At 41.6% G+C, this 24,177-nt stretch overlaps 2 protein-coding genes across 2 annotated transcripts in view; both read right to left on the reverse strand.

Annotated features, from left to right (window-relative positions):
• Positions 1-24,177, reverse strand: part of LOC122800380 — a 473,875-nt gene that overhangs the window by 400,766 nt on the left and 48,932 nt on the right. The window lies entirely within an intron of this gene.
• LOC122800381 (trypsin inhibitor ClTI-1-like) overlaps positions 20,439-24,177 on the reverse strand; it is a 944,875-nt gene continuing 941,136 nt past the window's right edge. Inside the window, exon 4 of the mRNA XM_044069829.1 lies at positions 20,439-20,604. Within this exon, the coding sequence (XP_043925764.1) occupies positions 20,559-20,604 (46 nt within the window). The 3' untranslated portion in view covers positions 20,439-20,558. The remainder of the gene's footprint in view (positions 20,605-24,177) is intronic.

Below are 24,177 nucleotides of genomic sequence, written 5' to 3' on the forward strand. Positions count from 1 at the left end.
ACGATATATAGGGCAAAACTGGGATCGAAGAAAAAAGAGATGGAATAGCAAGAAATATTAGAATGCTATAAATACAAGTGTAAATGAAGGGGGAGATAGAGACACACTGGGTACAGACCCAAAACTCAAATAGGCAAACAGGTGGCATGAGCAGTAAGAGCATTAGGCATGAGTATTAAACAGTATTTAAGTAATACATGGTATTACCCTGCATGAGTATTGTATAGTATGTAAGTAGTGCATGGTATAACTCATAGAGTCATAGACTGTTACTAGGCTAATGACCCAGGAGGCCTTTCTAAGCCTGGCCAAGTTATACTGAAAGAATAATGATGTCCTTCATCCAAATAGGACATTGAGGGCCAGGCATTTGTAAACTACCTCTGTCCAGAAGGGACACGGGTGCCAGGCCTGGTGTAAATTTCCTATTCCCCATCCATTTGTCTAGGTTGTGCTTAAACTGGGTAACAGACAAACTCAGTTTCATATGGATGGAAAGTCTGTTCCGTAGAAGGAACAGTCTCTGGGACACAAATCTGTCTCTCCAACATGTTCTGTTTATGTCATAGACAACATTCAGGTTCCTAGACCTTGTATTTTTGTTACTGTTTGATTTATGAATATGTAGGAGATTCATAAGTGTGGGGTTTGCTGATGCCTTGTAAGCCAGGCATAGATCACCCCTCAGCAATCTACAGGAGACTGAGTAGAGGGAAATCTTTAAATATCGCCCATCTCAACTGCTGTGTGCCCTGGCTGAGCGTGTACCTCTACTCTTTCTTCCCTGAGTTACCCCTGTGACTTAAGCCCGTGAGGACACCTAAAACCCACCTAATTAATACAGCTACCTTATTTGCTCAAGCAAAAGCAACCTACTCTGCTGCCTCATCTCCCTTTTTTCTGGACTTTGCACCAAGAAGAAGCTAAGGAACTTTCTTCCCTGAGTTACCCCTTTGACTTAAGCCCGTGAGGACACCTAAAACCCACCTAATTAATACAGCTACCTTATTTGCTCAAGCAAAAGCAACCTACTCTGCTGCCTCATCTCCCTTTTTTCTGGACCTTGCACCAAGAAGACGCTAAGGAACTTTCTTCCCTGAGTTACCCCTGTGACTTAAGCCCGTGAGGACACCTAAAACCCACCTAATTAATACAGCTACCTTATTTGCTCAAGCAAAAGCAACCTACTCTGCTGCCTCATCTCCCTTTTTTCTGGACCTTGCACCAAGAAGACGCTAAGGAACTTTCTTCCCTGAGTTACCCCTGTGACTTAAGCCCGTGAGGACACCTAAAACCCACCTAATTAATACAGCTACCTTATTTGCTCAAGCAAAAGCAACCTACTCTGCTGCCTCATCTCCCTTTTTTCTGGACCTTGCACCAAGAAGACGCTAAGGAACTTTCTTCCCTGAGTTACCCTGTGACTTAAGCCCGTGAGGACACCTAAAACCCACCTAATTAATACAGCTACCTTATTTGCTCAAGCAAAAGCAACCTACTCTGCTGCCTCATCTCCCTTTTTTCTGGACTTTGCACCAAGAAGAAGCTAATGAACTTTCTTCCCTGAGTTACCCCTGTGACTTAAGCCCGTGAGGACACCTAAAACCCACCTAATTAATACAACTACATTATTTGCTCAAGCAAAAGCAACCTACTCTGCTGCCTCATCTCCCATTTTTCTGGACTTTGCACCAAGAAGAAGCTAAGGAACTTTCTTCCCTGAGTTACCCCTGTGACTTAAGCCCGTGAGGACACCTAAAACCCACCTAATTAATACAGCTACCTTATTTGCTCAAGCAAAAGCAACCTACTCTGCTGCCTCATCTCCCTTTTTTCTGGACTTTGCACCAAGAAGAAGCTAAGGAACTTTCTTCCCTGAGTTACCCCTGTGACTTAAGCCCATGAGGACACCTAAAACCCACCTAATTAATACAGCTACCTTATTTGCTCAAGCAAAGCAACCTACTCTGCTGCCTCATCTCCCTTTTTTCTGGACCTTGCACCAAGAAGACGCTAAGGAACTTTCTTCCCTGAGTTACCCCTGTGACTTAAGCCCGTGAGGACACCTAAAACCCACCTAATTAATACAGCTACCTTATTTGCTCAAGCAAAAGCAACCTACTCTGCTGCCTCATCTCCCTTTTTTCTGGACCTTGCACCAAGAAGACGCTAAGGAACTTTCTTCCCTGAGTTACCCCTGTGACTTAAGCCCGTGAGGACACCTAAAACCCACCTAATTAATACAGCTACCTTATTTGCTCAAGCAAAAGCAACCTACTCTGCTGCCTCATCTCCCTTTTTTCTGGACCTTGCACCAAGAAGACGCTAAGGAAGTATGTGTAACTGCTGCTGAACCCTTACTACCTTACTGTTTCAGCCTTGATAGCTGTTATTTAGTACACTCCTCTGCCAGGATAGCCAGCAGCCTTAAATATCCCTTATTCTAGTCTCTATGTTCTCTCCCCCCCCACCTACACCAACCACTCTCTTGTTTAGTTCTATTTGGCCCTGAGGATATCCTAGTGGAGTAAGGTGTATTTTTCTACCTACCCACTTGGTGACTCCCTTCCCCAAATTGACTTCACTGCATGTATTGTAGGTATTCTCTCACAGCTCTAACCTTCCCCCTTCTCATTGTATCTCCTACTCTCTATTAGTTCACTCTAGCTGTAACATCTCTTTTCCTACTCACTCGCTCTAGTTTCTCATAGTTCACTGTCATCCAACACACCCAGGTCTTTCTTCCATTCTAACTTACCCCTCTGCAAATAACACTTTACTGATAGACTCTCACGAACCTCCTCTTCAGACCTCTTTGGTTCTGCCTCCCTGTTTTTACCTTGTACTGAACTGCTTTCTTCTCCCTCTTATCTCTCCCTCTCTTTATCTTCCTCACATCTGTCTTTTTATCCTACCCATGATATGAGATTGTCCTGCTATTTACCTTACTCTGCAGTGTCTCTTCTCTTCTCTGTCTCTCTCCCTCTTTGCCTTGCTCGCTCCTCTCTTCCTAACTCAATGTCCTTTCCATGACATATGAGTATTTCAGCTCTAGCTATATTCTTATATCCTATATCTCCGTGATAGCCGCTTATTCTAGTAATACCTCTATTCTTATCTATTTTCCCTGCACCTTCCCGTTTTTTCAGATATCACCTTGCAAGTCACCTCCCCCTTGCTACAACCTTACAGCTTTTCCGGCTAACTCCCATCCCTGCCCCTCCCTCTTCCTACTGGAAGTGATAAAATACCTCCCTTCTTTTGGGCGCCATCTTTAAATATCGCCCATCTCAACTGCTGTGTGCCCTGGCTGAGCGTGTACCTCTACTGTAAGTTGTACCTGTTTGTTCATTGTACTAATGCTTCCACGTGTTATTTCTTTCTACCTAATTGATGTTTTGCTGTAATACTGGTACCGTCGCACTCTGTATTAAATAAGCGCAAGGTCCCGCATGTTGTTCTTAATGTAATTTAATACAATAGATGCGTACTGGGTAAAGTTTTTGTATTATAGGTCTGTTAGGTCGTGCTAACTGATGTTATTTACAGTAGATGTGTGCTGGGCATAGAGTCGCTAACACTTAACATTCTCTATATACTTTACCTAATTGGGTTTTTGATTTAATTACCTGCATATGCAATGTGCTTGGTGTTTGAGCCCTGCTACAACGTTTCCATACTGGCGTTTTTATTGTGTGTAGTGACATTTATTTGTGGAGGGAAGTGCTAATGTACTACATAAACATAGTGAAGTTTGCGATTTAAACGCTCAGCAAACGCCATGTGTTTGATGTTATAATTCTGTTATACACTTCAAGCCGACGTTTATCAAAGGCTACTAGCTGCATTTTGAAGAAGCGTATCTGGCTAATGTAACATACAATGCCGTTGAAGTTTGCAGGCTAAATTATTTGCTATAGAAACGCTAACTTCCACGTGCTTATAATATAGATTCCGTTTTGCCCTGTCTATCTTTGGAAGTGCTTCTAACTGTTACATAATGTATGATGTCTCTCTTTTTTTAATATAGACTTATTAACTGTCTTTGACTGCTATTAAGAAACAAGGTGTGTTTAGATAGTACTAAATGCTATTTTTCTCTCAACTCTCTCTCCTGTTTTATAGCTTTCTTCCCTGAGTTACCCCTGTGACTTAAGCCCGTGAGGACACCTAAAACCCACCTAATTAATACAGCTACCTTATTTGCTCAAGCAAAAGCAACCTACTCTGCTGCCTCATCTCCCTTTTTTCTGGACTTTGCACCAAGAAGAAGCTAAGGAAGTATGTGTAACTGCTGCTGAACCCTTACTACCTTACTGTTTCAGCCTTGATAGCTGTTATTTAGTACACTCCTCTGCCAGGATAGCCAGCAGCCTTAAATATCCCTTATTCTAGTCTCTATGTTCTCTCCCCCCCCCACCTTCACCAACCACTCTCTTGTTTAGTTCTATTTGGCCCTGAGGATATTCTAGTGGAGTAAGGTGTATTTTTCTACCTATCCACTTGGTGACTCCCTTCCCCAAATTGACTTCACTGCATGTATTGTAGGTATTCTCTCACAGCTCTAACCTTCCCCCTTCTCACTGTATCTCCTAAGCTCTATTAGTTCACTCTAGCTGTAACATCTCTTTTCCTACTCACTTGCTCTAGTTTCTCATAGTTCACTGTCATCCAACACACCCAGGTCTTTCTTCCATTCTAACTTACCCCTCTGCAAATAACACTTTACTGATAGACTCTCACGAACCTCCTCTTCAGACCTCTTTGGTTCTTCCCGCTCCGTTCGCCCTGCGGGCTCACTCCGCTCCCCTACCCTACCCCCAAATTCCACCCACCCCCAGTGCATCTACCTTTATTTCCCCCATAGGCACACCCACAGTAATTCTTATCCAACCAACCACACTATCTGTACATCTACCCCTCCCTCTTTCCGCCCATAAAATTTTTACTTGCCCACCACAGCTATCCCTCCTAATCCAGTAGAATTCCTCTCTACTTGCATTAGACTCCACCCCACTCCTAAACCACACCCACTCCAATCCCAACTCTATTTCCCACTTCTACTCTTATACTCCTAACTTTACCTGGTCCTACACAAACATAACTCTCTTGTATTCATATATATTTTATCAACAGCATATCAACTCTACATATTTCACATTCCACTATGCCTACAAAATCCTCATTCATCTCCTTATTTCTACTTCTCCTGACTCTATCCTATCTTTACTACATCACCCAACCCTTTAACTTTCACCATGCACAACCTCTCCACACTACTAACCACCTTAACTCTACTCTACCAGACTCACATACTCCTATTTCTCCTCATCTATATCCTATAAATACCCTCCTACTCTTCCCATACAAATACATTACCCTTCAAAAACATTTTTCCCCCATTGTTACTATCAAATTCCTTAAATCCACAATAGAATCCAATCACAAACAGTCCATCTACCTTTCTAAGCCACTCTTATATCTAATTTCTACTCTACTATCCGGTGATATCCATCCCAACCCTGGCCCCTCCACAGTTTCCTCTACAGACAAGTTGATCCTATTTACTTCCTTTAACTCCCAAAGCATAGTAAACAAAGTTCCACACCTTCATGCCTGGCTTGTTCATAATAAACCGGATATCCTAACAATCTCAGAAACTTGGTTAAAACCCTATATAAAAGACTCTGAAATAATTCCGCCAAACTACTCAATCATTAGAAAAGACAGGCCGAATAGAAAAGGAGGTGGAGTAGCTCTCCTATATTCATCCTCATTATCAGTTACCCCCTATAACAAACTCATTCCACAATTCAATAATGCTGAACTACTCCTCACATCTCTCCAAATTAACTCACATAAACACATTTGTATAGCCTCACTCTATATCCCCCCAGGAGAAAATATTTCTACACTTGAGGATATCCTTTCCTGGCTCTCGAACAACATTAGCAATGAAACAATAATACTTGGTGATATGAATATTAACTGGGCCTCCATTCAGTCCTCTAAAAACCCTCTTAATATCAACCTCTACAACTTTTCACAACTTATCAAATCCACAACATACCCCTCTAATGGCAGTATTCTAGACTGGATTCTAGTCTCTCACCCCCACTATTTCTCTGACAGTGGTACTCTACCTGATCCCCTTGGTGACCACATACCCATCTTCACAAAGCGACTCCCATTACACCTGCATCGTACCCATAATTGTATTACTATCCGCAACCAAAAAAAGTTTGATCCTACAAGCTTCTCAAACTCTCTAAAATCCATAAATTGGAACTGCCTAAAAACTTTATCTCTAGACAACGCAGTTGCCCACTTCAACTCAATTTTCCTACAAATACTTGATTCTCATGCACCCTTAAGGACTAAGAGAATTAAAACTAAAACAGCCCCCTGGCTATCCAAAAATACACTAGCATCCATGCGACACAGAGACAAAGTCTGGGCATATTACCAGAAAAACAAATCCCCCCTAGTCGAAAAAGAATATAAAACTCTCCGAAACAGGGTAAAAAAACTCATAATTTCCGATCAACAAAACTACTTCTCCACACTCCAAAATAGCAGTAAATCTAACCCTCAGAAATTCTGGAAAGGTATCTCTACTCTTCTCAACCCTAGTAAAAAAAATACCCCTACCCCAGACCCAAACGCTCCTGACCTAGATCTGGCTACACAATTTAATAATTTCTTCATTGAATCCATTTCCAAATTAACATCATCCTTCTCTAACATCACTACACTCTCAAATATTCCCCCACCCTCTCTCCCCAGCACTCCACCCAGCACCACCTCCACCCCCACATCTCCATTTACCAACTTTTCTCCCTCCACTTTTTCTCCTCCTCTAACTACTTCATTAACTGCATCTGCCCCTAACTCACCCCCCCTGCACACTCTCCCTCTTTCTCATTCAAACCTATACCCACTTCCACTATAAAGAAACTCCTTCTGAAACTGAAGCCATGTACTAATGCTCCTGATAACATCCCTTCCTACTTTCTTAGCATAGCTGCTGATGCACTTTCCTACCCTATTAGCATTTTAATCAACCGCTCTATCCTAGAAAGTACAGTACCCCAAATCTGGAAAAGGCCTACATCATCCCTTTGCACAAAGGGGGTAACAATAACAATGTTACTAATTTCCGCCCCATTGCCATCCTATCTCCCATCTCTAAAATCTTAGAAAAATGTATTCATCTTCAACTCCTTCCTTACCTTTTAGAAAATCACCTACTAACTCCCACCCAACATGGTTTCAGACCTAATCACAGTACTATGACTGCCCTCCTCTCCTTCCTTCAAACTATTAACAAAGCACGTGACTCTGGCCAAATTGTTTCTACCATACTACTTGACCTCTCTAAGGCCTTTGACACTATCTCTCATAACCTGCTACTAACCAAACTCTCAGGACTTAACCTATCTCCCTCCTCATTGAACTGGTTCTCCAACTACTTATCTAACAGATATCAAGCAGTAATATGGAAAAAAGCCACTTCCTCATTTCTAAATACGCCTACTGGGGTACCCCAAGGGTCCATACTGGGTCCCCTTCTCTTTAATATATTTATAAATGATTTCCACAACTCCATTCCTTTCTCAGACATCATCCAATATGCAGATGATTCCACTATTATATGCTCGGCCTCTTCTATCCCCTCACTCCAAAAACTGACCCAAGAAGCTTTCACAACCACTGAGCAGTGGATGAAAAGAAATCATCTTGCTCTCAATGCCTCTAAAACCAAATTAATGCTATTCTCCCCCTCTAAAGCTGTCTCCTTCAACACAAACATTTTCTCTATCACTAGTCAAAATAATTCACCTCTGGAACTAGTGTCAGAGACCAAGCTACTCGGGGTCCAAATTGATACCCAACTCAAATTTAATTCTCACCTACAGCTAAATATCAAAAAAACCCACCAAAAACTTGGTATGCTGTACCGGCAAAATAAATACCTCACACCTGCTGCCAAAATCACACTCTCTACTTCATTTCTTATCCCCTCCCTTCTCTATGGAGCCCCACTCCTAACTAATCTACAGTCCTCCCTAAAAACCCAACTTTCCTCTTGCTATAATAAAATCGCCAAGTTTGCTACCAACCACAAGTCCTCCTCACACCACTGTTCCTCTCTCCATATACTAAAATGGCTAGAGCTTTCTAACTATCTCACATACACTCAACTATCTCTTGCTCACAAACTCATTTTCAACTCCTCTCTCTGTCCCTCCCTCTCATCAGCTTTCAAAATGCACCTTCCTGATAGAATATTGAGGTCCAACAATCAAAATCTATTGGAAATCTATAAACCCACTCGTCCCCCAGGGAAAAATCTTCTATCTTTTGTCCTTGCCCGCCTTTGGAACTCTCTACCATCATCCATCCGCACCACCCCCAACCACTTTATTTTTAAAAGATCTCTTCATTCCCACCTAGTATCCAAGTGGGAATGCTCTTGCTCCCATCCCTCATAGCTAATTTACTTGTAATTGCCATCTTCCTTCTTCGCCTTGATTCCTCTTACATTTTATCTGATTATTTACTCATAACTAATATACATTATCATTTCACTTTATAGGGAAAACTGCACTAGCCCTCACCTCCAAAGTACTTCCTTCATAAATGTCTGTTATTTCTCAGAAACTTGATTCAGTATTTTGAATATGGTATAAACTCAAAATTTTCATACATTATTCTTTATAATCTATAATCTATTAATTTTATCTAATCTTCTGTCATAGTTATTTCTTCTGTGTTTATTTTGAAATTGTTTGCTGGTGTCAAAATACTTTGGATTATTATATAATTTGTAATTTGTTATAGTTTTTGTACAACTAGTATGAATCACTTTTTGTAACATACTTAGTTCTGGAGCTTTTCTCCCCAGGACTCCATTGAAAACGGGTTATTAGACCCAATGGATTATCCTGGTAAACCAACTGCAAATAAATAATAAATAAATAAATAAATAAATAAAGGGCTTTAAGGTGCTCTGCATATGGCAGGTTTGTTATGCCTTTGTTCCTCTTTGTAAGGAACCTTTGAGGTCACTCTAGTTGCTGCATATGCTTGGTCAGGTACATACCAAAAGGAGCATTGTACTCTTTGATTGGTCTGATAAGGGCAGATTACAGTGGGATAATGACCTCTTTGGACCTAGATGCCATGCCCTTACTTATAAGTTGGGCAACATAAAAGGATTTCCAAACCACTGTGGCCATATGGTGGTCAAAGGTAATGCTACTGTCTACATGCATACCCTGATCCCTGACCACTGGGTCAACTATTACAGTGTATTATCAACATGGCAATTAGCTGGGAGGGTTCTTTTCCCAAATGGTACAATTATGCATTTCTTAGCATTAAGTTTAAGACCATGGTTTGGCACCATTTGTTAGTCAGAGATAGACATTCTTGAAGAATGCTTGTGTCTGCATTGGAGTCAGTGATAACCCCCAGCTTGCAATCATCTGCAAACTTAGTCAGCCATGAACTTTCAGCATTTGCTTCCATTTCAGAGAAATAGTTGTGAAAAAGGAGCAAGCCCAGAACAGAGCTCTTAGGGACTCTTCCATTGGTGTGGGTGGCCTCACCTATTTTGACTTCTTGTGTCCTCTCAGTGAGCCAGTTGGCTATCCAGTGGGTGATAAAAGGGTTTATACTCAAATTAGTGAGCACGTCTATAATGCCTTAGTGGGGTATTGTATCAAAAGCTGTGTGCACAGTCTTACCTTCATCCAGTGCTTTGGTGACCCTCTCAAAAAAGTCCACCAGATTTAATAGGCATGATCTTCCTTTAACAAAGATGAACTGTGAGGCATCCAGTGTTTGCAGCTTACTTATGTCCTCATTTATCATGTCTGTGATCAGTCTTTCCATGACCTTACATATGAGGCTGGTGAGACTTATGGGCCTGTAGTTACCCAGATCAATGGTTGAACCTCCTTTGAGCAGGGGGATAACTGCAGCCATATTCCATTCCTTGGGCACAAAACCTGACTGAAGGCTCCACTTGAAAAGTGATTTAAGTGGACCAGAGAGGTCATGTTTCATGCTATTTATATACCATGGGATGTTATCTGGGCTCATCAATGCAGCATTTTTGGCTCTGGAATGTGCATCAACGACATAGGTTCATAGGTTCATACTAGGCTATCTGCCCTTGGGTATTTATAAGCCTAGCCAGAGTGTGTTTGGCTTTCGCCACCCATTTTAAATTAATTTTGCTATGCCCTTTTTTGAGGTTAGTATACTGTGCCTCTGTCTAACAGTGATACAGAAGTGATACCCGGGGGTAAACCTATGATCTCCCATCCACTCATCAAGATTCCTCTTGAAGAGAGTCAATAAGGGACTCTGCCTAACCTGGACTGGGATTTTATTTCAGAGTGAAGGGAGCCTCTGGGTTATGAATCTGTCCCTCCAGCATGTCCTATTTATTTCAGTGCTGAGGTTCAAGTCTCTTGAGCGCGTAGCTCAATGGGATTTGGATTTTCTGAGGTGCAGCATGTCCATTAATTCCGGGTTGGACATGGCTTTATACATCAGGCACAGATCGCCTCTGAGCAGGCGGTATGCCACTGAGTAGAGCTGGAGTTTCTTTAACCGGGCAGCATATGGCATCTGTTTGAGCCCTATGATCCTCTTGGTGAGGTACTTTTGGGGTCTTTCCAGTTGCTGCAGGTGTCTGGTAAGGTACATCCCAAAAGGGGCATTGTACTCAATTATGGGCCTGATGAGGGATGAGTAAAGAGGCATGATGACCTCCCCTAATCTAGATGTGAATCCCTTCATGATTAGGTGGGCTATATAAAATGTTTTTCTAACCACTTTGGCCATGTGGTTGTCAAATGAGAGACTGCTATTAACTTGGGTCCCCAGGTCGCTAATTACTTCTTCTGTACTTAATGGATTACCACCTATGTAGTAATTTGTGGGCACTTCGTTTTTGCCAAAGGGGATGACTATACACTTTTTGGTGTTTAGCTTGAGGCCATGGCTCTGGCACCAGTTGTCTGTTTCTATGAGGCCCTTTGGGAGGATGCTTGTGTCGGCTGGAGAGTTGATTATGGCGCCCAGTTTGCAGTCATCTGCGAACTTAGTCAGCCACAGTCCCTCCGTGTTGGTCTGTACCTCCGAGAAATATATACCAAACAAGAGAGGTCCCAGGACTGAGCCTTGGGGGATGCCACTTGTAACTGGTTTGGAGTCTGACATGGCTCCAGCAATTCTAACCATGTGGGTTCTGTCCTTGAGCCAGTTTGCAACCCATCTAGTGACATAGGGGTTTATATTTAAGCTGGTGAGCTTATCTATAATGCCCAAGTGTGGTATTGTATGAAAGGCCTTTGCGAGGTCCAGGTAGGCTGTGTGGACCACCTTCCCCTCGTCAATGGCCTTGGTGACTGTTTCAAAGAAATCAACCAGGTTTAAGAGGCAGGATCTGCCCTTAACAAAGCCGAACTGGGTAGGATCCAGTGTCTGCAGGTCCCCAATATCTTTATTTATGAGGTCCATGATGATCCTTTCCATAGCTTTGCAGACCAAGCTAGTCAGGCTTATGGGGCGATAGTTTCCAGGATCCATTGAGGCACCACCTTTGCGGAGAGGGACCACTGTTGCTGTACGCCACTCTTTGGGTACATATCCTGTAGTAAGCCTGAGATTGAACAGTAGTTTTATGTTTGGGTTTAGGTCTTCTTGGAGTTCATGTAGGACGCAGCCTGGGACACCATCTGGTCCCATTGATGCTGTGTTTTTTGCTTTGGAGAGGGCAGCCCTTACCTGAGCATCTGTGATGTCAGGGGGGCAGCACTCTGCTGGGATAAATATTTGCCCTTTTGAAGGGGGGGGGAGTTTGTGCTGAACCTGTCTAGGATGTTGGCAATGTCTGTGGGTTCCGTGTATTTTTTGTCATTTTAGACTAATTCTGAGTATATCTGGGAATTCCCACCCAGGTTCCTAACATAACTAAAGAAAGCCTTGTGATTATCCTTAGTGTCCTGTGCAATTTTTCTCTCGAAGCTGGCCTTAGACGATTTTATGAGTGCCCGTACTTTTTTGCTAATACTGATCAGAGATGCCTTCCCTTTTTGGGATTTTGCTCTATCATGTAGTAGCTTCCTCCTTCTATTGTATAGTTTGTTTATGGCTGGGGTCCACCAGATAGGACGTCTAACTTTGGAGGATTGGGTCTTGGTTTTATTTGGGAATGCATGATCCATGCATTCCTGAAGGTGTTCATAGAATGCATTTATAAAGGATTCTGTGGTCTGGGCCATATTTTTTACAGGCCCGGGGGCTTTGAAGGATTCCACCTCAGTTTTGAGGAGTGTGAAATTTGTTTTAGAGAAGTTTTTCACTGTGGTTTTCAGGGCAGGGGGTGGAGTCGGGATGTGAATATCCAGTGAGATTAGTTTATGGTCTGATCTTACCAGTGAGGGATACACTTCTTGTCTGGAGCATAGAGTCCCCATGTTGGTGATGATCAGGTCCAGTATGTTTTCCCCTCTTGTGGAAGTGGTAACAAGTTGTTCCATAGAATTTGAGTTTATAAATTCTAGGAACCTTGGGCTGGGGTGTTGGAGCTAGAGTAATGCTCCCAGTCTATGTTTGGGTGGTTGAAGTCGCCCAATATAATAGTGTTTGGAGAGACCTTCATATTTTCCAGTGTTCTCAGGAAGGTCGAGTGGGGTTCCTGGGTTTGGGAGGGTGGTCTGTAGCAGGCTATAAACTGGAAGGCAGTTTTACCCACTGTTAGTTGCACATGGATAGTCTCTGATGTTTTGTGCTGTGCCACCAACCTGGAGGTGTGGGTATCTTTGATGAATATTGATACTCTCCCTTTTTTTGTAGTACGGTGCAAGTTTTGGGGCCAAAAAGCATGGTATGAGGTATAACCTGGTAGTGCTGGGGTGCCCTCAGGAGCCATGAACCAGGTTTCTGTTACTGCACAGATATCGATGTTCTCCATGCTAAGGAGAGTTTCAAGTGCGTGCATCTTGAGGTTTAGACTTCTGGCATTGAGTAGCATTACTCTTAGTTTCTTATCCCTTGTGATACCTATGGAGGTGGGTTTGTCTTTTGAGCCTTGCCTAAAAAAGGCACTATGGGGGTAGCAAGAGCCTTTGCCAATATCCAAAAGCCCAGGGGTGACAGGTGCAAGCTGTCCCTAGCAAAGCATCGTGGCTTGTCGAGCATGTCATCCCAGGCTGACAGGCATTGGATCCCCTTTGAATGACACCAATACTTAAGCCAATTGTTGAAATTGATCATCTTGTCTTCATATTGTGGCATCATTCTTGGTGAGGGTAAGATGCTACTCAAGGTCAGGGTCATACCGGCCTGGGCTACATGCTCAGAGAGCTACTCTATGTCTCTTTTCATGTAGTCCAGGGAGGTATGTCTCAGGTCATTCACACCAGCATGGACAATGACTGAGTCATATTTGTACTTGCCTTGGAGTGACCTGAGTGCTTGTGTTATGTGGCGGATCCTAGCGCATGACATGCAGCTCACCATGACCTTCTCCTTGTTCAGCCTGGTGAGTGGGACGTCAGTGTGCCTGACGATAGAGTCACCTATTACAAGTGTATCAGCTGTGTTGTTTAGCCTTAAGGGCTGTGACTGTTCAGCACACTGGCTTTGTGAGCTATGTGTTGCATGAGTTTTGTTTTGGGGTAGCGGTTGCTTGGGTGTCTGCTTTGGAGGTCTCTGCTGCTTAGGCAGATTTTTACTTAGAGCCTCCGAGTATATTTTTGTGTGTTTATGTGTTTGGTTTGCTGTCGTGGTAGGTCTATGTGAGATTGGAATTGTAGTGAGTGTGGTTTCCTTCTCCTCCTGACTGATTTTGCCAGTACTGAGTCGAGAGAGCTTAGCCTCTAGTATGGCTATATGGTTGCATCTCTCACATGTGTTGGAATTTGTTGGGAGGAGGAGACGGTTGTCTGTGTACATGTGGCAGTTGTAACATTGCCTCAAGATTCCGAGATTCACCAGCTGGACCGGAGAGGAGATTGACAACTGACCTTTGGTCATGCTAGAATAGTGTTGGGAATTCCTTTATAATTGAAAAAAAGGGCCAATGGGGAACAAGGTACTCAAGGGGAGTTTGTAAGGGTGTAGTGCTTTTAATATTTTAGTGCTGACTTATATAATTGCTTTAGTGAGCAAGTGCCAGGTAACTTAAATGCAATGTGTTTCAGGTTACTTAAATGCAAAAACGACAAACAGTAACTTTCTTTCAAGTGAAACAAGGACATGTTCTCTAGTAATGGTTGGGGGATTGTTTTATGTGGTATTTCCTTTTCACTATCAGATGAGAGGATGGGAGTGGAAGGAGAAATTTGAGCTGAACCTGCCAGCCAAAAGGTTGGCAATGGCCTCCAGTTCATTGTGGGTGATGCCATTTACAATAAGTTCTGCGCATTGTTGTGTATTTCCCCTGAGGTCATGGACATAGCCGTAGAAAGCTTTGTGATTATCCTTTGCCTGAGAAGCTACTTTTCTTTCAAGTTAAGCCTTTGGAGTATTAATCAACTGTCTTAGTTGCCTCTTTAGATTGGTTAGGTGGCTTTTAGTATGCACGGCTTTGTTTCTCCTACACTTGGCCAATAATTATTTTCTTTTGTTGTATAACTGATTGATGGCTTGATACCACCAGGATGCCTTGTCTTTAAAATTTGTCTTATTCTTAATATGAGTGAGCACAGTTCACTCTGCACAGCTGGCAATAAGGCTGGACAGAGATTTTATAAATACCTCAGTGTTTTCTATTGTGTTTACTGGGTTTGGGGGTGCTTGAAATTTAGCCAAGGTATTGCTTAGTATAGACAGGTTAGTCTTGGAATAGTTCCTAAAGGTTTTTGTTTTTTCTGGATCCATGGATTTAATATTTATTTCAAATAATACTGCCTAATAGTCAGATCCGACAAGCAAAGATATTACATTAGCTGAGCAATATTGGACCCCCATGTTCATGAGTACAAGGTCAAGAATGTGTTCCAGGATGTTGGTATTAAGAAAGTTTAGGAATCACTGGGCTTGTACATTAGAAGTGGTGTAGGATTCCCAGTCTATAGATTGCTAGTTGAAGTATCCCATGAATATTGTATTGGGTTGAATGGTGAGGGACTCTAGTACATTGAAACAGGTAGTATGGGTTTCCTGGGACATGGAGGGGGATCTATATGCTGCAAGGATATGGTACAGCACCCTGTTTATGGTGAGTTGCACATGCATGAGTTCCAGTGAGTCATACCGTTTAACTAGTATGGATGTGAGATTAGTCTTAATATGGAATGACATTCCTCCACCTTTAGTTCCCTCCTGTGCAGTAGCTGGTCTAAAGGTGTGAAAGGCAGTATAACCTTGCATTGGTGGGGTGCTCTCAGTGACTTTAAACCATGTCTCAGTTACTGCACAGATGTCTACACACTCCAGGGAGAGGAAGGCTTGCAGGGAGTGGAGTTTCTCATAAATATTTTATGTCCTTCTAAGTACTCAGCCTCCAGCACCACTTGTTGTCTCCAGCTGTGCCTTGATCCCTAACAAACAGAGTGAGGAAATGAATTCCTTGTTCTGTGAAGTCATTGCTCTGGGAATGCACCCCATCATCCTGTAGGCCTTCCTCTCTGTCTTTTTGGGGAAATGGCTTCCTTGTTCAATAAAGTAATTTCCTCTGGGAATGCACCCCATCATTCTGTAGGCCTTTCTCTTTGTCTTTTTGGGGAAATGGCTTCCTTGTTCCATGAAGTAATTTCCTCTGAGAATGCACCCCATCATCCTGTAGGCCTTCCTCTCTGTCTTTTTGGGGAAATGGCTTCCTTGTTCCTTAAAGTCATTTCCTCTGGGAATGCACACCATCATCCTGTAGGCCTTCATCTCTGTCTTTTTGGGGAAATGGCTTCCTTGCTCCATGAAGTAATTTCCTCTGGGAATGCACCCTCTCATCCTGTAAGCCTTCCTGTCTTTCTTTTTGCTCAGCATTGGGTTACTAATCAGGACCGTTACAGCTTTTACAGCTACCTCTGTGTCCTTTTTCTGATCCATTTATCTAAGCTCCACTCTCCAGATCTGTACTGTACTCCATGTTGCTATACCTCATCTGCAATGTTTTCCATTTTTTTGCTTTGATCCCTAGTTACTACTTCCTTTCTCAGTTTGACATTTAGCTTTGGATCCCTCATAAGTCTGAATTCCTCCATTACCACTATCCTCTGAACTTAGCTTAGTCTGCACAGGTTAATCTTGTTATCAGCACCTGTTGCTATATGCATGAGACAAACACTTGAATGAGCCTTGTTTCTCCTTTACTACCACCCGCTCTGTGTAGTAAGTCGTTTATATATCTCACTGATTTTTCTCCTACTTCCAGTCTCATCAGCTTGCTCAGTTGCCTTCTGCATTGCAGTGTGTCAGATGCCTTACTGAAGTCAAGGTAGATGACATCATCTTGGTTGCCTTTCTCCTTTTCTTTGGTAATTGATTTATTATTTAATTATTTGTGTTTGATTATCAAGATGGTCCAAATGGGCCGTCCAAATGGGATAAAGGGAGGTCATAATGATGGTGATGACATGAATACTTCTAGAAGGAAAGCAAGAAATGAAATGGAAAGTTTAGTCGTGTAAGCTGGAACAGGAGAAGTGCCAGGAATTAAACAGGCAGTCTTGTAGTTTGACTTTGAAGCAGATGGGGAGGATATTAGCCTAAAAGTGGTAGGGATGGAGAGAGTTCCACAATTTAGATACCTGGGTGGAATATAAGGAGTTACCAAAGGTACTGTATCATTTTCTTGACCTGAAGCAGATTTGTGTCTGATGAACAAAGGAGCCTTGTGGAAGTGTACCGTTGTAGGAGTGGAGTGAGTGAGGGGTAAATGTCAGGATGTCATGAGGAAATACTGAGGGAGGGGCTGCCTATTTTCCTAGAAGGAAGAATCTTCAGGACAAAATGTTATGTGGGTTTAAGAACTGTCAGTGAAACCTGATTAAGTTTTATGAGTGCACCAAGAGAGAAAATAATAGGGGAATGCATGTAAACCTGTCTATCCTGTTTTTTAAACAAGAAACATCTTTATTAAATTATCATCTTTGACATACGAAATTTTGTATTTATATAAATGAAAATAAACCACAATGACACAATCTCAGTTGCAAACATTATACATTACAAACCATGCAACACAACTATAGCGGCATACATTACTTATAATATATATACAGTTATTGTCAGTCAACCATTACATGGCTCATTCAGTTCCTGCCTTTTTTTAAACCTCAATTCTCCTCTGCATGTATTGATTCCACAATTCACATTTTTCCTATGTAATTTGCTCCTTCCCTTTTCTAAAGATCCCAATTCCAGTTGTTTTATCTTTGTTACTATCTTACTTCTAGTAAAGTTGGTTTAGAATTTGATATCCATTTTCTAGTGATTGCTTTTTTGGCAGCTATCATAATTAGACTCAGCAAGTCGTTACTATGTCTAGGCAAACCCGATTCTGCATCATAGCTCAAAAAGTCATCTCCTTAATTACACTAATTTGCTCACGCAGCATCTCTGTCAGAGCAGTCTGCAGGGAATCTTTAAAGTCTGCCAACACATTACACACCCAGAAAATATATTCACAATTCTTCCCCATCACACCTCCAACATTTGTTTTCTACCTTTGGAAAAATTATTTAGAGTCTACTTGGGGTATAAAATATCTATATAAACACTTCCAAACAAAGATCCTAAATCTTCTAGACTCTGTTGCATATTTGGAAGATATACCTTTATTCTCCATTATTTCTTAGCGAACTGCCTATCCAGTCTCTCTTCCCAATTCTTTCTAACCTCCTCTGATTGATTCTTGTAGTTATCATGCTCCTGTCTTAATGGCAACCTGTGTTCTAGATTCTACTAAAACCTCTACCAGTGCTCGTCTTTCATTTAGGGTCCCCCTATTTCTTTGTCTTTGTCTATACTCTGGTATCAGACCTTATAGGGAAGGCAATCTCTATCCTGCAATCCAATTAAATTCTCGGCATCTTCCCATTCGATTACCTTTCCCTCTCTAGTTATTTGCTCCCAACAACTTTGCTCCTTGCCAGGTTTCTCCAAAAAAATCCAGCCCCCTCTTGCCTATTGTCTGTATCTCTAATTGCAGTCAGCAGAATCTCCTTTATCCATTCCTGTGTTGGTTTAGTTGTTAGAATACTTTCTGCTACTTTATGAATATAATATTCTGTAGGATTATTGTTGTTCTCCTTTAAGGTCTGCATCAAAAATCCCAGTCTCTCGCTACTACTTGAGCTTCCTCCCGTTTCATCATCATGTATTCCCACTTTGAATTATAGTTTTCTGCTTGTGCTATGTATATGAGCCTTAACTGTGTTGCTCTGAAATACCCCTTCAAATCAAGTAATCCCAATCCACATTGTTCTGTTGGAAGACTAAGCGTATCCCACTTGAGTCCTCCCATCTTCCCCTCACAGATAAAACCCTTCAGCTCTTTATTAATTGTTATCCACAACTCCTCTGGTTGATAAAAATATGCCTGACCTGTGTATAATATTAAACAGACTAAAAACATTTTACCTGCTTGTACCTTACCATCAATATCCATATAACACAGCTTCCATTTTCTCAGTTTTTGTATTATCTTTAGTTTAGTCTGTTCCCACATATCCTTAGCTGCCACACCAGAATCATTTTTAATCCATACTCCTAAATACTTCATGTTATCATGTCCTCATAAGTATGGGTATTACTGAACCAATGTTGTATGTGGGTACATAGTTTACTGCTATTACCTTTGCTTTAGCAAAATTAATTTTGTATCCCAAAATGATTTGAAACTGTCTCAGTATGTTCCACAGCACTGTAATGCTCCTTTCTGATTTTTTAGGTATAAAATAATGTCATCTGCAAACAGAGCCAGCTTTTCTTGACAACCATACCAATTATATCCTTGAATTTCTGACTCCCTTATTTTCTTTGCCAGTGGTTCTTAAATATAATAGGAAAACCTTTGAGTTGTTCCTGCACATGCAGCTATTAGAGAAACTAAAAGCACTGAGGTTAGAGCTGAGAGTGAACACCTAGACATCTGAGTTATTGTGGAGTAGGACACAGAGGGTTGTGGTAAGAGGGTCATTGTCAGAAACTGGAAAAATAGGGGCCACTGTGTAAATGCCAATGAAGATGACTGGTTGAAAGCAGCTGATACTGGGCAGTACACTGTGGGGTTAAGCAGGGTAGTAGGTCAGTGTAGGGCAGTACAACCTGGGGTTGAGCAGGGCAGTAGGTCAGCATAGGGCAGTAAACTGTAAGGTTAAGCAGGGCAGTAGGTCAGTGTAGGGCAGTAAACTGTGAGGTTAAGCAGGGCAGTAGGTCAGTGCAGGGCAGTAAACTGTGAGTTTAAGCAGGGCAGAAGGTCAGTGCAGTTTCATCTCAAAATGAAGCAGCACATATACATAAGGAGCTGTAGAAGATGAAGGACAAGCATTTTTGGCTAATTTCCTGCAGTTTCCACTAGCTTTTGACAACCAGTGTAGGGACTTCCTCTCCCAAAACTACCACCATCTTTTCTGTTTCTCTAGAAACTTTCAGGCAAGCTTAGGGGGGATGCATGGTCTTAGTACAAAGACAGTGCCTGCCTGGAATGTTGTAGGGAGAAAATAAGAGTGGGGTTTTATGGCCAAGCAAACAATCCCACTGCTGCTTTCCATCTTTTGCATCTTAATTGCAGAACCAGTTTTAAATCATTTTTTGCCACCAGCATACAGAGCAATCAGTAAGTTCTATAGTGTAGGTTGGTAGCAGTAATTCCATTTATTGACAAAATATAGTACATAAATTGTAAAGACACATCTGTGTCGTATCTCTTTGGTCTGTAGCTGGTAGTGCAAAATAACATGGTATGATTCTAGCAAAATATAGCGCAGCATGAAACATCTTCATTCATACACTGTATTACAGCATTCTGTGGTACCTAATCAGTGGCCTGTATGGCACATAGCATGAAACATATTCATTCATACACTGTATTACAGCATTCTGTGGTATCTAATCAGTGGCCTGTATGGCACATAGCATGAAACATTTTCATTCATACACTGTATTACAGCATTCTGTGGTATCTAATCAGTGGCCTGTATGGCACATAGCATGAAACATATTCATTCATACACTGTATTACAGCATTCTGTGGTATCCAGTCTGTGGCCTGTGTGTCACACAGCATGAAACATCTTCATACACTGTATTACAGCATTCTGTGGCATCCAATCTGTGGCCTGTGTGCCACATATCATGTTGTAAGTTACTGTGATATCACCATTTATTACAGAACCAACTGTATTCAGCACAGAATTACCATATATAGTGCAAATTATTAAAAATGAACAAAAGAACTTCTCAGACACTTATATGAAAAACTCCAGCCTTTATTGAAACAAATCATTTTGTGACAGCTGTTTGTGATTTAACTAAAGCTTGAAGAGCCTTTGCTGCTATAATAATCCTTCACTCCTTCAGGAATGTGATCTTCAGCAGATGCGTTTCTTTACAATCTTTATGTGAGTTCCCTCAATCCTAAAATACAAATAAGTAAATATATATTAAGCACAAGGCTAATTAACTGGAAGAATAAGACCACTGAGTGATGCCTTTTTATTTCTAAAAATTAAAGTAACATTAATTGTAAAAGTAAAGAACAGCAGTCTTATTTGTATAATTTAGGCTCACTTTGATACCTAAATGACTATGCTCCTTTTTTGAATAGAGCAGTTTTTATTTATAACATCTGCAGTAGTACAACCAGTTGCTGGTCTTGTGATGCCAAGTAGCTGTAGAAAACACGGGAAATAGTACCATCTCCTTTCCCACAAGACACATACGAGTAATGCCTGACTATATCTATTTCTGTGGTTGTTTGTTTGTATCTGCAGTGGTACAACCATTTGCTGTAGAAAACACTGGAGATAGTACCATCTCCTTTCCCACAAGACACATACGAGTAATGCCTGACTATATCTATTACTGTGGTTATTTGTTTGTATCTGCAGTGGTACAACCATTTGCTGTAGAAAACACTGGAGATAGTACCATCTCCTTTCCCACAAGACACATACGAGTAATGCCTGACTATATCTATTACTGTGGTTATTTGTTTGTATCTGCAGTGGTACAACCATTTGCTGTAGAAAACACTGGAGACAGTACCATCTCCTTTCCCACAAGACACATACGAGTGATGCCTGACTATATCTATTTCTGTGGTTATTTGTTTGAATCTGCAGTGGTACAACCATTTGCTGTAGAAAACACTGGAGATAGTACCACCTCCTTTCCCACAAGACACATATGAGTAATGCCTAACTATATCTATTTCTGTGGTTATTTGTTTGTATCTGCAGTGGTACAACCATTTGCTGTAGAAAACACTGGAGATAGTACCATCTCCTTTCCCACAAGACACATACGAGTAATGCCTGACTATATCTATTACTGTGGTTATTTACAGTATCTGCAGTGGTACAACCATTTGCTGTAGAAAACACTGGAGATAGTACCATCTCCTTTCCCACAAGACACATACGAGTAATGCCTGACTATATCTATTTCTGTGGTTATTTGTTTCTGCAGAGGCTTTTTACTACAAAAACAAACCTGAGAAGAATGAGACACATAATCATAAGAAACAGGATGATGTTAGCAGGAAGCAGGATTCCCCACCCATGTGACCCACCCCCCAGGCAGCACAGTGCTGTTTCTTCCAGTCTCCAACAGGTAAATCAAACAGCACAAGCATGTCCATGCATAAGGAGCTTCCCTCCTCCCCCAGAGAGGGTTCGTCCATCCTCTGTGCCTTCACCATCAAGCCCCTGAGCCACTGTTCAAACTCAGGCTGGACTGTAGCTAAGACTGTATCCTTCTATGCCACCAGAGTAGTCTGATGTGCTCTTTTCTGCATTCATTTTATAGTATTGTTCTGTATTCCAAGAGTCAAAGTAAACTTTAGTATCATTTGGGACCACATACATGTAGCCTAAGTGAAATTTTGTGCTTTGTCTCCTTCTTGAGATTACAAACAGAAAGTAAAACAACACATCCAAGTAAAACAATGGACACAACTAACATATACAATCCTACTCCCAGTTCCCATACAAAAGAGCAGAAAAATTTCCAACATTTGAATACAGAATAAGCATACCCTCTCCTAAGTAATAATAACTGCCCCATATAAATAAAAGACACATGTATTTGTTATTCTAAAACTAGAGGTGTCTAATCTGTGAAGCTGCTCCTCCAGCCTCTGCTGAAGCAGACTCTTGTCATAGGTTCATAGGTTCATAGGGAGGTACTAGGCTATCGGTCCAAGGGCCTATGTAAGCCTAGCCAACAAGTTTCCCTGGCTTATGCCACCCAAGAAAGTTATTTTCCTGTGCATCTGTCAAGCAGAGACACAGAAGTGATCCCCGGGCTGTATTTCCTATTTCCCATCCACTCATCAAGATTTTTCTTGAAGAGTGCTAATGAAGAACTTTGCTTGACATAGATGGGTAGCCTGTTCCAGAGTATGGGAAGTCTCTGGGACAGGAATCTACCCCTCCAGTATGTCCTGTTTATTGTGGTGACAAGGTTTAGGTCCCTAGAGCATGTAGCTCAGAGGGATTGGGATTTCTTTAGGTGTAGCATGTCCAACAGCTCTGGGTTTCACATAGCTTTATATGTTAGGCAGAGATCACCTAGGAGTAGGCGATATGCTACGGAGTAAAGCTGGAGTTTTTTGAGGCGGTCAGTGTAGGGCATTTATTTGAGGCCAGTAATCCTCTTTATGGTGTACTTTTGTGGCCTTTCCAGCTGCTGCAGATGTCTTGTGAGGTACATTCCAAAAGGGGCATTGTACTCTATAATGGGTCTAATTATCTGCAGTGGTACAACCATTTGCTGTAGAAAACACTGGAGATAGTACCATCTCCTTTCCCACAAGACACATACGAGTGATGCCTGACTATATCTATTACTGTGGTTATTTGTTTGTATCTGCAGTGGTACAACCATTTGCTGTAGAAAACACTGGAGATAGTACCATCTCCTTTCCACAAGACACATACGAGTAATGCCTGACTATATCTATTTCTGTGGTTATTTGTTTGTATCTGCAGTGGTACAACCATTTGCTGTAGAAAACACTGGAGATAGTACCATCTCCTTTCCCACAAGACACATACGAGTGATGCCTGACTATATCTATTACTGTGGTTATTTGTTTGTATCTGCAGTGGTACAACCATTTGCTGTAGAAAACACTGGAGATAGTACCATCTCCTTTCCCACAAGACACATACGAGTAATGCCTGACTATATCTATTTCTGTGGTTATTTGTTTGTATCTGCAGTGGTACAACCATTTGCTGTAGAAAACACTGGAGATAGTACCATCTCCATTCCCACAAGACACATACGAGTGATGCCTGACTATATCTATTTCTGTGGTTATTTGTTTGTATCTGCAGTGGTACAACCATTTGCTGTAGAAAACACTGGAGATAGTACCATCTCCTTTCCCACAAGACACATACGAGTAATGCCTGACTATATCTATTACTGTGGTTATTTGTTTGTATCTGCAGTGGTACAACCATTTGCTGTAGAAAACACTGGAGATAGTACCATCTCCTTTCCCACAAGACACATACAAGTAATGCCTGACTATATCTATTTCTGTGGTTATTTGTTTGTATCTGCAGTGGTACAACCATTTGCTGTAGAAACACTGGAGATAGTACCATCTCCTTTCCCACAAGACACATACAGTAATGCCTGACTATATCTATTTCTGTGGTTATTTGTTTGTATCTGCAGTGGTACAACCATTTGCTGTAGAAAACACTGGAGATAGTACCATCTCCTTTCCCACAAGACACATACGAGTAATGCCTGACTATATCTATTACTGTGGTTATTTGTTTGTATCTGCAGTGGTACAACCATTTGCTGTAGAAAACACTGGAGATAGTACCATCTCCTTTCCCACAAGACACATACGAGTAATGCCTGACTATATCTATTTCTGTGGTTATTTGTTTGTATCTGCAGTGGTACAACCATTTGCTGTAGAAAACACTGGAGATAGTACCATCTCCTTTCCCACAAGACACA

This window comes from Protopterus annectens, chromosome 4.part0 (genome assembly GCF_019279795.1).
Source record: "Protopterus annectens isolate FY-2018-M chromosome 4.part0, PAN1.0, whole genome shotgun sequence".
NCBI classification, from domain to species: Eukaryota; Metazoa; Chordata; order Ceratodontiformes; family Protopteridae; genus Protopterus; species Protopterus annectens.